The sequence below is a fragment of the Cetorhinus maximus genome, chromosome 3, assembly GCF_964194155.1.
Source record: "Cetorhinus maximus chromosome 3, sCetMax3.hap1.1, whole genome shotgun sequence".
In the NCBI taxonomy this organism is placed as follows: Eukaryota; Metazoa; Chordata; class Chondrichthyes; order Lamniformes; family Cetorhinidae; genus Cetorhinus; species Cetorhinus maximus.
The window spans coordinates 78118853-78135174 of NC_135881.1; the positions used below are offsets into that span (position 1 = coordinate 78118853).

General features: G+C 44.8%; 1 protein-coding gene and 1 long non-coding RNA gene across 2 annotated transcripts in view; one reads left to right on the forward strand and one right to left on the reverse strand.

Moving 5' to 3' along the window:
* The window catches only part of LOC144678739 (contactin-associated protein-like 2), a 2328914-nt gene that overhangs the window by 1349593 nt on the left and 962999 nt on the right, over positions 1-16322 (forward strand). Inside the window, exon 13 of the mRNA XM_078538599.1 lies at positions 2954-3154. Within this exon, the coding sequence (XP_078394725.1) occupies positions 2954-3154 (201 nt within the window). The remainder of the gene's footprint in view (positions 1-2953; positions 3155-16322) is intronic.
* The window catches only part of LOC144678740 (uncharacterized), a 258128-nt gene that overhangs the window by 168259 nt on the left and 73547 nt on the right, over positions 1-16322 (reverse strand). The window lies entirely within an intron of this gene.

Here is a 16322-nt window from a genome sequence, read left to right on the forward strand (position 1 = left end):
TGGCCCCACCTGGGAGGGAACGGCCAGTGCCAGGCTGGCATCTCTCCAATCGCCGCAGCCTCATCAAATGCCACGGTCACTGGCAGAGGGGTGGAGAAGCTGCTGCCGTCATCCAGAGCACCCTGAAAGGAGCCCAAAGAGACTACAGGCAGTTCGTGCGCCAATGTAAGTTCGCTGTGGACCTCCCTGCACACCACTGATGGACGGGCACCTAGCTGGAATAATGGGTGCCTCATCCATCTCCCACACTGACTCTGACCACCTGAGGTCATTGCATGTGTGAGGGCTTGCAGATCCAAGCGCAACCCCAGGAACCCCTGATTCTGTCCCTCGAACTGCCTCTCCATGAGAGTCACCACTCTCTCAATAGAGGAGGCAGTGTGCTTGACCATGACTTTCAATGCAGTGCTCATGCTCCGCATTGACTCCTCCATCATGGAGACCATGGCAAGCAGACCCTCATGGATCTCCGCCAGATGCTCCCGCACATCTCGCTGGACATCCAACATCTACTCCCTAATGGACTGAGCATCATCCTAGCCCCCAGAACTCCTCCGACTGCCAGCACCCTGAGCACTCTGCCTCTGCCTGAACCTCAAGCGAGTGTGAAGTGCCCTCACCAATGTGCACCGAGATACCAACTGTTGAACTAATGCCCACTGAGTTGCTGGTATCTGCGCTGCTGCTTGCTTCAGAGAGCGGGTGTGGCGTAGGTGACAGTGATGCCCAGTGGTCCTCTGGCATCAGGGGTGGCCCTTTGGGGTCTGTGGATGGGACATCTAAGGGAGAAGAAGGACATGTTATTAGTTAAAGTCATCACACTGTCACAGCGCATGCCAGGCACCCTGGTGAGACAATGGACATCTGCATCACAGTGCCATCGTCTTCCAATGAGGCAGGTTCGAGGCTCACATCAATGAGGAGACTGCACTACTGCACTCTTACCCTTGTCTGGGACCAGCCCCACCCCGCCCCCCCCCCCCCCCCCCCCCCCCCCCACCCCCCACCTCCCCCTGCCCCATGCCCGGTTGCATGTGGAGTGTGCCGGCTCTGCAGCTCAAGGGCTTCCTGTGCGAACCGGGAGAGTAGCAGCAGGTTGGGCGGGGCCTCCGCCTGTATGTGACCTCTTTGCTTGGTTATGGCTTGTCTTTTGAAAGGACAGAGGAGCATTGATTCATCCGCTCTCTCCCTGCAGTGCCATTACAGCCTAGTCAACCCCAGGTGAGGAGCACCTTGCAGGGCACACTCAAATTGTGGCCCTAAAGCCACAAGGCACTCAGCCCAAGCAGCCAGGGCTCGCCCCCTTGGCCAGCGCTGGCGTGATTGCCAGTTGGCACTCAGACTCAAGCACCGCTGAGGTCTATGGGCCAGACCTTTACACTTCTGCACGCTAATCCATGCCAACACAGCACTCACCCTTCCTGAGTGCAGCAGGTCATTGAAGCGCTTCCGGCACTGCACCCATGTGCGCTACACCACATCATGGCTGCTCACCTGGGCTGCCACCTCCTCCCTTGTCCTCTTGGTGAGGTGTGGTGGCCTCCGCCTCCCATCTTAGGGGACAAAGGTGTCCCTCCTGGCAGCCATATCCTCCAGAATGACAGCAAGGCACTCAAAGGAAAAGCGGGGAACCGAGTACCCACCCGACCAGCCCTCCCGCCTGGCGTTTGCTGTCTCACTCGAGTGCATCATCAGAACGGCAGACAGACGTCCTTCCCTGGCAGCCTTTCAGGGCCTTCCTGGGCCTTCTTTATACCGTCCGCCAGATCGCCATTGAACCCAGCAGCAAACAGACCCCTACCCTCACTAGGCCCTTCCTGGCCAGTGACGAGCGCATTTCATGCTGGGTGGGCCTTAATTGGCAGTTGGGGGCAGTTGGTTTCATGGCCACTCCCGGGCCCGCCCGCCGTGCCCACCCGACGGGGGCAAAATCCAGCCCTATGTGTTTAGGAATCTTTGCTCCACCATGATTACTGTACTATGTGAAATCTTTCATCAGAGAAACAAGTCTCTAACTGCCATGTAGTGATTGAGTGATCTCTCGACTTGCATTAAAGTACCAACAGACTGTGATTCAGCTGTCTTTCACACAGTTTGCTCATGACCCACTCTTCAGGTCATACATCTAATTTAGATCCATGCTTTGAGAGGAGGATTGCACTGAATAAATGTTTCTGATGCTGATTGGCCATGTTTGCACCTTTACTTACAACAAAACTAATGCGCACTGACATATTAGAGAACTCTTTATATATCTGTGGGAATGCCCATATGCTGTGCAAACCTTAGTAGTTTCCTGCATATTTATATGTTTATCGCCATTTAGTAGGCATCAGGCTTCAAAATTGATCACTAAAATTTTCATTGAAAGCAAATAATATTTTAGAACAATCATTTGAAAAGTTCATGTTTTAAGATTTATTGTATCCTGCTTCGCTTTGTTCAAATATAAATGAACTTACAAAAATTCACCTTTTAAAAAAAAAATGATAGGGGAATTCTGTGAAAAGATGTACGACAAAGGTTTTTCTTGTTTCAGGGAGGGAGTAAAAATAAGAGTTGTGTGGTGCTTACCTCACAATGAGACATTAAATTATGTTCTTCCAAATAATGTAATCAAGCGTTTTTGTTTAGCTGATGGGGTGAATATCCTTGGAGGCTTCTTCCACTCATCTGACATAGCTTTGGAGGAAGAACCATGGAAACCCTGGAAAACCAGTGCAATGTTTATGCCATTTTTCCAGGCTTTCCAAGGCTGTCAGCTGCTGAAGTTACGCCTAACAAATGGGAGAAGCTCCCCCACACGATCCCACCCCTGGACATTCACCTCTGCTACTCCTTTACACTTGATGGCATAATTCCAGACTCTGCTTATTTGCCGGAAAATTAATACTCACGGCAGTTGGTTGGTAATACAAGCAGTTGATGGTTATGATTCCCTTGCTTCTTACAGAGGATAAAGTCTGGACGACATTGTACCACGACATGGCACAGCAAAGAACAATTTCTGGGTCTACTTCAATGAAACCTGCTGTTGTGAAATTGAATTATAGCACCTCACTGAACCAGATCTCTGCGGTTACGAAAAGTGCTGAGTATTGTGAACAATATGTGTCGTACTTCTGCAGGATGTCGCGACTGTTGAACACTCCAGGTAGGTCCATTTTGTTTGCTAAAGTGCAAATCTGAACATGCAAAAGGAAAAGGAAGCTGGATGATTCCTTTTTGTCCAGTGATCTTTTGTCAGTACATCGCTCCATTTCTGAGGCCTCAAGGCATGTTTTAATGACACAGAATGCATGTGATTTCATAGCGTCAATAACTGTTATCTTGGAGATCTGGTAGGAGAGGAGTGAGTGTGAACTCATATACCGCGTCCTAAGGTTACAGGTAGGAGGAAATGGCTAACTTCATACCATTTAAGCTGGATAACTTCCTGAATCTGCAACTCTAATTTAAATAAGCATGAGAAACAAAACTGAGTGGAGTCTTTACGTTACTGGAGTTGGTTTAAGTAATTGCTGTTATTTCAGTTGTATCAATTGTATCTCTTACATTTCTGCCATGTGGGCACAGACTGCTGTATGCTATGGACAAAGCAAGTATGATAAACTTGAGTTCTCACATAATGCAATGTTTTACAAATGTTTTTCATAGCACTAAGCTGGCACATGCGTTTTGTTGTGAAAACTGTAAAGGCATTACAATGCTGCATAAAGCTGCTGTGCACTGGGGTAGAAAGTGGCAGAAGAAGTAGCAAATTATGTGGCCATTAAAGTACCATTTATTTAGTTTCAGTAAGTATGTTATTTGATTTTAAGATATTGTGCTTGAAGCAAATTTTGACATCAATGTTCAGAAAGAATTATGTATGAAGTGAGGGTACAGGATATACCTAAAATGCAAACAGATATTGTAGCTCTTATACCATGAATCTTGGAAAGAAAATATTGGACAATGAGATACATTGAGTGCATGTGTTGGATCTTAGAATGAGAGAGTAAATAGGAAAACAAATTTTAAAGCCCCGAATTGGAATAATGTTGCAGTGGAACAGTGTTATCCAGTTGCACAAAAATAACTCATGCCATTCAATCACATTCATATGACAGGAACTGTGTCCAAATGACAGGACTGCATCAGTTACTTATAAATTTCTTTTACACAGAAGGATAATTTGGTTTTCCTCAGATTGACCATCGTTTGTTAATATTATATTCTGATGACTATGTAGTTTTTAGTTTAAAACAGCCATTTACACAATTTCTACAAGATTTTAATGGGGTTATGCTGGGAGTCTGGAAGAAGTCCACTTAAATTATCCTGTGTAAAGTTTAGATTCTCAAATTTACTATTAATGTAGTTTAGTGTTATTTATTTGATCAACTCCTAAATCTATCTGTGCATCAATTATTCTTTAGTTTATTTCCTAAAGCATTTACTTTTCTAGTTGCATTAATGTAAGCATTCAGTAATTTTTTGAACAGAAAGGTTTTATGCTCAGTTGTGCCGATCAAGATTTGAATGACATCTTAATTGATGATATCCTGAAACCAGATCCCAAACAGATGTCATTGATGTGATTGAGTTAGGAGCAGTAATGGGGTTGGGGAAGAGGGGGTGGGGCAGCGTGAGGCTCAGGTGGCTTTAACTTCTGGGCTTCACCCACATACCACTGGAATGGAAAGGGAGGGGACAGAAGGCTGTCAGTTGGCACCTAAGGGATGTGTGAGAGTCTAGTCTTGCATTCAGAAAAGAAGGATGCTGTGACGCTCTTGCTCCTTCTGGCTTCACAAGGAAAGTAATCAAAAGTTTAAAAAAAACCTATTTTAGGCCTGTTTTTGCCTCTCTTCCCACTATCTTCACCTGATAGGAAAGCCACAATGTCTTCTCTATTATGGCACCAATTAATATTGCAGTGAGGGCCTGATGACATCATAGGACCCCAATCCACATATTTAAAGAAGGACCTCATTGGCTTCTGGGCAGAAGGCTTCTAATGCAGAAGAGCACATTAAACTTCAGGATGTGGTATCGGTGCAGGAAGTTCTACCAGACAATTTTAATTGCCCTCCCAGTTTCTGTCAGGGAGGTTAGGTTATAATTGTCATCTGGAATTGTTGAATTAAAACACTGTGGGCCTGATGAGCCCTGAAGTGTAGCTTCTACTTCATTCATCTATCCCACTGTGTTGAAAAGCACCTGCCCTTTTCATCCCTCCCATGACTTTGGCATTTCCCCATGGTGATGTGGCTGATTAATTGAGAATCACATCCCATGGCAGCAGTGGTTAAATCAGAACATATTGTTTTCAAATCATTGTTCTTCTCAATTGTTAAAAAGTGTCCATTGAGTTCCAAAATTGTTTCCAAAACAAATCCTAAACATTATTGTTTGAAAAAGAATTTTTAAAATTAATTTACCAATAGGATGCAAAGTGGCTGAATTTTTTCAGTTGTTTTCTCTTTAGCTGAGAGTACAGTATGTATTTCTAACGATTTCTAGCTGATCATTGACTTAAATTAGCAGTTCTTGAGCTTCTGGCGGACAAAATGTGTCACTGACAAAAAAACGTGCACTAATGTATTATTATCAATTGAGGCAGGTCATATAGCTATGCAGCAAAGAATGTGACTCCAGAATGGGTTCCTGCAGTAAACTAGGTTCCGCGAAAACAGACCTAAGGCTTTGAGCAGGTGTTTCCAATTTTCACTCTTCCACGGTGTGAAAATATACTTTATCCCATTTATAATTTGCTTGGAGCACGTACATTTCAGATGTATTTGGAATGACAGAGAGACCACAGATAAGATGATTAGAAGCCATTTATATATTTTGAAGGTTAGGGATGCCATGGTACATTTTAAGAAATCCAAATCACTAGAATTTTGTAGTAATTGATTGAATATATACATCAAAGTGTCAATTGATAATTAAACACCAGTTTAAAGAGGTTGAATCATATTTTTCATTATTTCTGAGTTATTTAATAATCATTTGCCAACATCAGTGCTATGTGCTCTAAAAATTTGAACACTTGCCACAAAAATCCAGGGCCAGGATTTTTCAATCAGCGTGCGGAGATGGCCCTGACACACCAGCGCTTAAAATGACTTGCAATGACGTCGGGCATGAGTCCTGATGTCATCGCGCTGTCTCACGATGTTTCGTTCAGCGGGCGTACGCCGGAGTCGGCTGCATGCCCGCCGATAACTGATCGGCCTATTAAGGCCATTAACAAATTAATTAATGTAATTGTTTACGCTGCCAGTCCAACCCTAAGGTTGGTGAGCAGGCAAAAAGGTCAAGTGGCCTTCAGTACGAAAGAGCGCTGGCCCTGACTCCCCTTTAGTAGTGCTGAGCACTACTGCTTGCGTAATACGCTGGGCTGGCCTTAATTGGCCCGCCTGCTTAAAATGGCAGTGTGGAGCCGAACGCGGGCGTTGGTCAGCTCCGCGACTGCTCCCACCGAGCCCGCCCAACGCGGGGAAAATTCAGGCCTTGAAGTTAGTAACATATTAATGACTTGAAAATATCCTTTAAAATGGAACATAAATTAAAGCATGGCAATTTTTAAAATAATAGTCTTTACTTAGATTTCAATATTCACAGCTAAGGGCCCTATTGCAGTCACCACTAAAGTTGAATAATGCAAAAGGGAATACAAATTAAATCAGGAAATAGTGCCTGGGTCATACCAAACTTGGATTTTAAAAGCCTGAAGTTGTAGGAGGAAGGAAAGGCTAAGGAAAGTGAGGAATGCTATTATTTTTGGTCCCATTTCCCTGCCCTATCCCTTAGCCCTTCAAGTTTATTTCCCCAAGTGTCTATCTAATTTCCTTATGAAATCACAGATCATCTCCACATCTACCACCCTCAAGGCAGTAAGTTCCAGGTCATTACCACTCACTGCATAAAGAAGTTCTTCCTCACATCCCCACCCCCTGTATCTCTTACCCAAAACTTAAACCTGTATCCCCTAGTTCTTGTGACATCAGCTAATCGGAACACCTAGGCCTGATTTTCTGCTCCCAGGCCAGGAGCGAAGAGTTGGATGCAATACTCTAGTTGTGCTTTAATCAGAGCTTTGTAAAGGTAACTTTGAGAATTTTTTCTACATTTTCTTCAGTAAAGATGATCTAGAAATTCAAGCTGTTCTTCAGTTAGCATGGGAAATTTCGAAACTGATTATAATAAAATTATAAAATACATCAAGGTATAAAGAGATAGAGGCTATGGTTTCTAGGATTGAACATCGATCCTCATGTCCAGCACCCGGAATGACCACACTTATCTTTCTCTTGCCTTTTATCACCAATATTCCCTCTAAGCTGCACATGTGCATGGACACGCAGAAATCCTAAATGTACCGTGCACGCCACGTACAACTTATCCCCTTTTAGATGCTGCACAGCTGAGCAAAAGGAAAAGTTAAAGGTACCTCACAGTGAAATAAGCAGGCTGCACACAACAAAGAACATTTAGAAGGATTATTATTTGTTAGCAAACCAGAATATCTCTCTACTTGTGGAATCAGGAAATCCCAATCTGCATACCTCCATTTAATCTATAGATCATAACTTAATTCTGGTGTGAAATAGTTATTGCTTTGATCACTCTGTTCACAAAATCTTGCTTTTCCACAGAACATGCAAGCTTGAACACTGTTTATAAAACTTTGTCAAGTCATAAATAAATTTGTGGATTGATCCCTGTGGGACTCAGCTTCTTGTGGATGCCAAATTAAAACGATTGTAATTAATAATTATTCTCTGCTTCTTGTAGCCAAGTAATAATCCAATTTACAGCAGCATCTTGTTTCCCATGAGCTTTCACTTTATTCATCAGTTTTCTGAAAGAGGTCTTAATACATATTTTCTGAAATGCAAGACTTGGAATTTTGTGAACAAATGAAAATGGTAAAAGCGTATTAGGGAAAGAGATTTTAATGATCCTAAATGAATGTGAATAAGGGAAAGGAACATCCACAAAGGGATGCTCAATTTTTGGATCTAATACCAGACTGGTTATTGGAAGCCGCTGTTCCAATTTAAGCATTTTGCAATGAGTGTGTTGTAGAAAATCACAATGTAGGAGAACACTTGAGAATTATGACTTAAAATAACATTAGATTTAATTTTGTAGCATGAGTAGAGATAGATAATAAAATGAGTCTCCTGAATTTCAAGCTTATTTTAAATCCACTAGGGTAATGTGGGAAAATTGCTAAGAGGGGAAAACTGTAAACAAAGATAAGTACACTTTGGAAGGATCATTACAATGTATTTCCACAGAAAGACAAATAAGTATTAAGGTATGTAATTAGATCTCTTGAATATAAGGCCAAGGAATTAATGCCCTCTGCAAAATGTGTCAAGGTATTGGCCACAAAATTGGATTCCATTGCATTGCAGGTGCTGCAAAAATATTGGCCAGGTCACTTCTGGCATAGTCCGTAAAGCAGTGTGAGTGCGCCATTCATGCACCATGGGTATACAGAGTGGGCAGATCGTGATATCAAATAGCCTGTAATGCTGATTTGATGCACAAACTGTGGGTTTTGCAACTTGGAGGTCTAGTTAACACCTTTTCTTAATTACTCCCAACTCAACATGCATTTAACTACACAATGGACCTCTCCCTTGCTCTCACCACTAGCACAATTTAAAGGTGTCACCATCCAACTTTCAGGTGAAGTTACTTTTGACTTTCTATTGCTGGTGCAGGCTTTGTGGAAGCACTGTATTTATTGGAGATGTTTTGCAAACATTTTGGATTTACATTGAGTGGTGCTGGATCTTGACAAGGACATCAAAGGAGCTAAGTGACTCATCAGGAGAAAGCCTGGTCCAGTAATGGAGGCTGTAGTTGAAGTTCCTCTTTGGGTTGCAGCATGACTTGGATATGGAGCACAGGGAGCAGAGAGGGAAGCTGTGCACAGAAAAGGGAAGAGGAGGTTTCTTAATAACGAATCTACCCTTTAGAGAACGCTTCCCCTGCTTCCACCCCAGCAAGGAACAGTGTCTGAGGCAGTCACATTTCACGAAGGAGGTGGCAACTGAACTGTACCACATCCTGCAACTCAACCTACAATCACGCAGCAGGGCAACACGGCGCTGTCAGTGGTTGGGACCAGGGGACATTAGCAGCAGTGAGTGCTGGAAAAGCTCAGCAGGTCTGGCAGCATCTGCAGAGAGAGAAACATAGTTAACTGGGGTTCCAAAGAAGAGCCATATTGGACTAAAAACTTTAACTTGGTTTCTCTCTCCATAGATGTTGCCAGATCTGTTAAGCTTTTTCAGCACTTTCTAACTCCAGTATCTGCAGCAATTTGCTTTAATGACATTAGCAACATCTCACAGTTTGCTAACGTGGAGGCGACAGAGGCCTTTTCTTGAAGGGGAAGGGACTTCATCAGCTTCTCACTGACAAGGGAGAAGCAGGAGGAGAGGACATGTGGCTTTCCTAATGCTTCAGGGTGCAATCAAATTCATGCATGCAACTCTGCGGGCCCCTCTTGTTAACAGGGAGATGTACTGGAGGCACAAGAGCTACCACTCCGTTAGCACCCAGTTGTTGTGTGGCCACGCACAAAAAATCCGCTAGGCGTGTGCATGTTATCTTGACAGCAGGCATGACATATTCATCCTGCACCAATCAGGCATAAATGGCATCTTTGGCCTACCATAATGTGCTTGAAACTGACTGCTAAGGAATACCTGCTCTAAACTAAGAAGGAAGACAAAAGGCTTGTTAGCCTTTATTGCAGGGGGATTGGAGTATAAGAATGAAAAAGGCTCGCTACAATTGTGCAGGGTTTTGGTGAGACCACACCTGGAATACTGTGTGCTGTTTTGGTCTCCATGGGCTGAATAATACAGGGTGGGGGGTGGGGGTGCACAGCTTGTCCACCTGGAAGCAGAGTTGGCATGGAGCCAATCTTCTCCATGCTGGCCTGCCACGGAGCCATAACATGCAGCGGTCAGGCTTAACAAGGGCAAAGTAGGACTTCCGCCCCTCACTGGGGAGAAAGTCCTGCCCTCTGGAGCTGCTGGCCAGCAGTTCCATCACTCATGGTAGCACCAAGTCCAAGAGCCTGCTAGTCTCAGCTGTCATGTTTTGTGCCATGATTTAAATAAACTGAAAGCTCTGGCTGTTTAAAAAAGCCTGCTTATAAAAGTTGAAACTAATCCCTGTACCTGCTCCTCTCCATTGATTGACAGGCACCTTGCTTTGAAATGGAAATGAGACATCATTCTATGCTGTCAGTTTCAGGCAATGCAGCTGGAATCTTTTGCTTCAACATGAATGCATGGCTGTGTTTCAGTGGCTTACAATGGCTTCAGCTCAGCAGGCGATTTAATGATCTAAGAATGATTGACATTTTTAAGAAGCTGTAATAACAGGATATGCCTTTGATGTGGTTTCTTGTTTGTTTACAAACTTAACAGGCACTTAAAATATTTCAGATTTTTTTACACTGGAGTAGGCTTTCTTCTTTCCAGTATCATTCATAGGCCTGAATTTTCCCGCTGGCGATTTGGGGGCGGGGCCCACTCGCCAACGGGAAAATGACGTGGGATGACGTCAGGTGGAACCCCCGATGTCATCCCGCCCCATTTAGATATTCAGGAAGGCGGGCGGACAGCGAAATCAGCTGTCCGCCTGCCGACCTGTCCATGGCCAATTGAGGTCATTGATAGGATAATTAAGGTAATTAAAGGCCCTGGCCGTCCAACCTTAAAGTTGGTGGGCAGGCCAGGAGCCCCAGCGGGCTTCTGATAAAACATGAAACCTCATCCACTGGCGGGATGAGGTTTCATGTCGGTTTTAAAAATCTTAAATAAACTTTATGTGAGATTTATTAATATGTCCCACCTCGTGTGACATTATCATATGAGGGGGACATGTTAATATTTTTTTTATTTTTCTATTTTGACACTTTGAAGCACTGTCAGTGATCTCGCTGAGCCAGCACTTAGTCTCAGGGAGCAGTGCGCTCTTTCGACAATTGGGGAATCTCTCACCCCCACCCCCGCACAGGAAGCGTATAGCACTTCCCGTCGGGCAGACTGTCGAGCGGGCATTAATTGGCCTGCCCACTTAAAATGGCGGCAGGGTCCGCTTCGGCGGCGGAGTTCGGCTGCCCGCCCGCCGCCAAACCGGTGGGGCCCGCCGGCCAACCTAGGGCAAAATTCTGCCCGTAGTTTGAATTCAGAGTTTATTAGATTGTTAGAGTTTTTCACCCAATAATTTTAAAATAATTCCCATTGCTATTACATGGCTCCTGATAACTATGCATACTAGGTGAATGATTATGGAGGGTAAACTGGTGCATTGGGCGGGTGACATGGAGATGGCATGAGTAATCTGAGAGGGCATGGGGTCGCATGGGGTGGATGAGGTGTTGAGGTGGCATTGGGTGTCACAGGTAACCTGGGTGGCATGGGGATGGTTGGATGGTGAGGATTGTGAGGGGCAAGGGTTAGGGGCCTTTAAATGATGTTGGGAGGTTGTCTGCCATGTTGGAGAATTGAGGTGGGCCTTCTAACCGGCCCACCTCAGATCCACACTCCTCACGCACTGCACCCCTGTGTGAAAAGTCAGAACTCCTGGGCAAAGTCACACATGGGTTGAGTGTGCATTTCAGAAGGTGCAAAATGTGCAGGCCAGGATTTCCTGGGCCCACAGGAAATTCCAGCCCGGGAGGAGGGAGCGAAAGTGGAGTTGAAGCTGAAGATCAGCCATGAACGGCGTTACAGGCTTGAGGGGCCTTATGATTGACTCCTGTTCCCATTTCTTGTGTTTGTATGTTTATTTTCAATCCACCTGCTACATACAGGTGACAGAAAACTTGGAAATATTGTGAACTTTGAGAAGCATAGTGATAAACCTCAAGGTGGCAGAGAGAGGATTGTGGAATGGGAGTGCCCCTGGCTTATGAACTTTAATGCAGAAACATAGGAGGAAGAATGAGGAGAAGCAATTTAAAATAAAGGATGCAATTTTAAAAGGGATGCATATGTACATAAATTGTTTAAGGTGGCAAGACAGGTTGAGTAAGTGGTTAAAAAGACGTACAAACCCTGGGCCTTAAAAACAGAGGCACAGAATACGAAAGCAAGGAAGTAGCAATGAACCTTAATGGATCAATGGTTTGTCCGCAACTGGATTATTGTGTTCAATTCTGGGCACTGCGCTTCAGGAAGGACATGAAGACATTAGAGAGGATATAGAAGATTTATGGGAGTGGTTGAAGGAATGAGGGACTTCAGCTTTGTGGAAAGATTGGTGAAGCTGGAGATGTTGTCCTTAGAAAAGAGAAGGTTGGGAGGAGATTTGTTAGAGGTTTTCAAAATCAAGAATGGTCTAGGCAGTGTAGTTAAGGAGAAACTGCTCCTGTTGGCAGAAGGGTCAACAACCAGAGGGTGTTGATTTAAATCAATTGACCGAAGAAACAAAAGCGACATGAGAATAATTTGTTTTTTCCAGAATCAGAAATACGCTACCCAAAAGTGATTGAAGCAAATTCATGCATGGCTTTCAAAAGGGAATTGGAAAAGCACTTGAAAAGAAAAAAAAATGCAGGACTGCAGGGAAAGGACGAGAAAGTGGAACTAACAGAATTGCTCTTTCAGAAAGCCAACATGGATATGATAGAACCGTAGTCGGAGACGGAGACAGTCACTGAGAAAGGAGATATGGCTGTGAAAGCGGGTTTTAGTAATGGATATGATAGGCCAAATGGTCTCTTTCTTTGCTGAAACTATTCTATGATGTCATCACAACAACCTCATGGCTATAATCCTGAAACTTTATCTAACAACACTTTAAACAATACATGCAAAACTGAACTGTCCATTCTTCGTGCCTGTCTTATTGGTGCCTTTGCCTGCAGTAGTGTTCCTACACAGCTATACACCATGACTGAAGCAAGGCTGATGAAAGGCTGCTGACTTTAACAGGGGAATAAGACTGCAGATGGCCCTTCAGGATCGACTTGAGTAGCTCTGCACCTTCTCCAACTCAGCACGAGTGGCAGCAGCCTGGACTGGCTGGCTGAAAGACAAACGCAATGACACTGACGGAGTGGCGCTGTTGGGAGCACATATGCTGTCATCCTGAGCCAAGCCTTCCTAAAATGCATGGGTGCAGCACCCTTTAAGGGGAGGGGAACAGGCTGCCTTTAAGAAGTCCAGACTAGCCACGAACGCTGTTGGGCCCTTTGTTGAATGCGCAACCAATGTTTAATTCTGGTCTGCACGGTACAATCATTGAAATAGGCAGGCAACATATAGTTTGCATATTGCCTGCCTTAACGCTATTAGGCATGGGCTACAGACACATTGGGGAGGATTTCCCCTTGTTGGGCAGGCGCGGTGGGCAGGCCCAGGAATGGCCACGAGACTGACTGCTGCCCGCATCAGGCTCCGGCTGTGATTTCATGCTGGCTGGCCAATTAACAGGCAGCCAGCGTGAAAGGCACACTAAGAGTCCCAGCGCTGCTGAGCAGGGGCAGGAGGAGTGCGAGCACTGAAGTGTGCGCATGCATGGGGAAGTGCACACTGACAACTCCCTGAAGGCACAGAGCTACTCAGGGAGTTGACGGATTTTAAATACAAAAATAAACTTTTTACCTATGAGATAAACATGACCCACTTGTGACTCAGTCACATGAAGAGGGACATGTGAAAAAGGATATTTAAAATTTTTTGTTGTTTCTTTTTTAATAACCGATTGAAACCTCATCCTGCCCGTGGATGAGGTTTTGTTAAAAATGCGACCTATTCGCCCACCCGCCAATTGAACGGTTGAGTGGGCAGCAAAAAATACAACTTGATTAATTACTTAAGTGCCTTAATAGGCCTCTTAATTGTTGGCAGGCACGCTGCTGCCTCTTGCACCCGCCTGCTAACCAAAAGACCGTGAGAGTGCGCGATGATGTCAGGATGCTCGTCCGATGTCACCGCACACTATTTCACTCCTGTTTAGGTCAGGCGCGTGCCCATCCGCGAGACGAAAATTCTGCCCATTGTGATTCCCAGGCTCAAATACAGGCGTCGTCGAATTTTCCCACTATGTTCTGCCCAGTTGTTACCGTTGTGTATGAAATCATTTAAAAGACTAGAAATTGCTGCTGCTGAAAATAGCAAATGAATGGTTTTCACTTTTATATAATATTTCTCTGTCCTCTATTTGAGTTGAAGCATTGACCCATTTATTTTGAACACAAACAGAAAATGTTGGAACACTCAGCAGGCTAGACAGCACCTGTTGAGAGAACACAAATTGAAGTTTCAAGTACAGAACCCCTCCTCAGAACCATTTATTTTAAAAATGGTTAGTGCCTCCATTGGAACAGCAGACAAAGGAATTTCAAGGTAAAGAAAAGATGAAAAATGGTCAGGACAAGTATTGAATCATAATTTAGATGGCACAAAAGATGTGAAGGTGACTATATTTTTCAATGGGAATTTCCTAGGGGTTTCTGTTGCCATATCTTTGGTAGGTGATTAGAAGAGCTTAAGGTTGATTCTGCTGTCTTATTCATAAGTAAAAAAAATCAAGTCTGGTACATTAATTCATCTGCCTGAGTCTAAAGACTTAACTTAATAATGTGAAAATCATTCTAACTTGAGTGTGTGCCAGGCTCATGTTCACCAATAAACATCATTCTACTCTTTTTCTTTGTACCCTTTTAACATAGTAGTTGGAAGTTTCCGTGCCCGCTGGCGTCGGGCATGTTTGACAGCTTGAGCAGACAATAAGGCGAGAAGGCCAAAAATTGGTTTCACAACATTGTGAAACCAGTTTGCAATCGTCCACTCTGCCGTCAATGGCGGGCCGCGATTCCCACTGTCAGATGTCAGGAACTTCATTGTAATATACCTGCATATCATTATAAGCCCAGCTCGCCGGAGCCATCCACCCCCACGCTGGATCATCCAAGCACGTCAACATGTTTCACAACTGTACATAAGCTACGTGCACCTGGCGAGCTGCACTTCGCTCAGGACTTCGAGATTTGTTTGCCTATCTTGCTTTGGGCAGGGCTTATGGTCATCAGTGCCAGATTTCGCAGAGAGCACCAAAACACTTTTAGGGGGACTCACAGGCAGATCTCTGCCTACCAGACCAGCCATAAGGCAGGGTTGGCTTTTCAACAGCTGTAAGTCTAGGGCTTGCTTGGGGAAAGGGGAGAAGTGGCCTCAGGCAAGGGGAGAGGCTGCAAGGCTAGGGCATTACTGGGGAAGGAGGGTATTCCAGGGTGTGTGTGGGGGATTGAGTTGATCTGTGCAAGTGGCCTCAAGGTGGTGAGGGTTGAAGAGGTAGTCTCCTGAGGAGATCAGGCCAGATGGAGATGCAAGGGTGTGTGTGATAGAGTGAGTGGTGATGTCCCTTGAGCTGGTAGTGAGTGAGATGTCAGTGAATGTGTGATGTGCATGTGACTATATGAGTTTAGAGTGATGAGATGGTTGCCTTACCTTGGCGGCACGGAGGAGATCATTCATTCTCTACATTGGATGGTCGACCTCTTGTGTGCAGCATTGGCACTGATCACCACTGCCATCGCCTACCAAAGCCTGAGTGGTAATGTCACTGCCCCTCCTGCGGCCAGAGCGGGGGTAAAAGACATCACAGCAATCCTCCATGGCATCCTAAAGGCGCTCGAAGGACACGTCGCTAAACTGAAGGGCTGCAGTCTTCTTGCCTTTCAGGGCCACGTCTTCTTTGCCATAGTCCTGGGCTGGAAGCACTGAGAGGTATGTGTGCGGCTGCCCTTTAAATGTGGCAGCCGGCATGATGAAATGGTGAGGTAACAGCGTGGCGGGCAAATCGGAGCCTGCCCACCGTTGAAATGGTGTGTTTCCCAGAAATGAAAGATTAATGAGGTGGGATTGGGATGATACAGTGTCAAAAGCTGCCCTTGCAAAATGTCCTTTTTCCCACTTGCTACCACATTTTGCGCAAATCTGGGATGATTCCACCCAGTAGGTCAGAAGTTATTGTTAGTGATATTGTTTGAATGCGTAATGCATTCATATCAAATTCGTTTCAATTATTTTCTGGTATGTCAAGAGACCAGTGCCACTGCCAGAGCAGTACCAGAGACCAGAAAAACGTGCTAGGCAATAGCTATTTCCAACAAGAGAGAATCTAGCCGCTTCCCCTTGATATTCAATGGCATTACCATCACCGAGTTCCACACCATCAACATCCTGGGGGTCACTATTGACCAGAAAATTAACCGGACCAGTCATATAAATGCTGTGACTACAAGAGCAATCAGAGACTGGGAACCTTTTGGTGAGTAACTAATT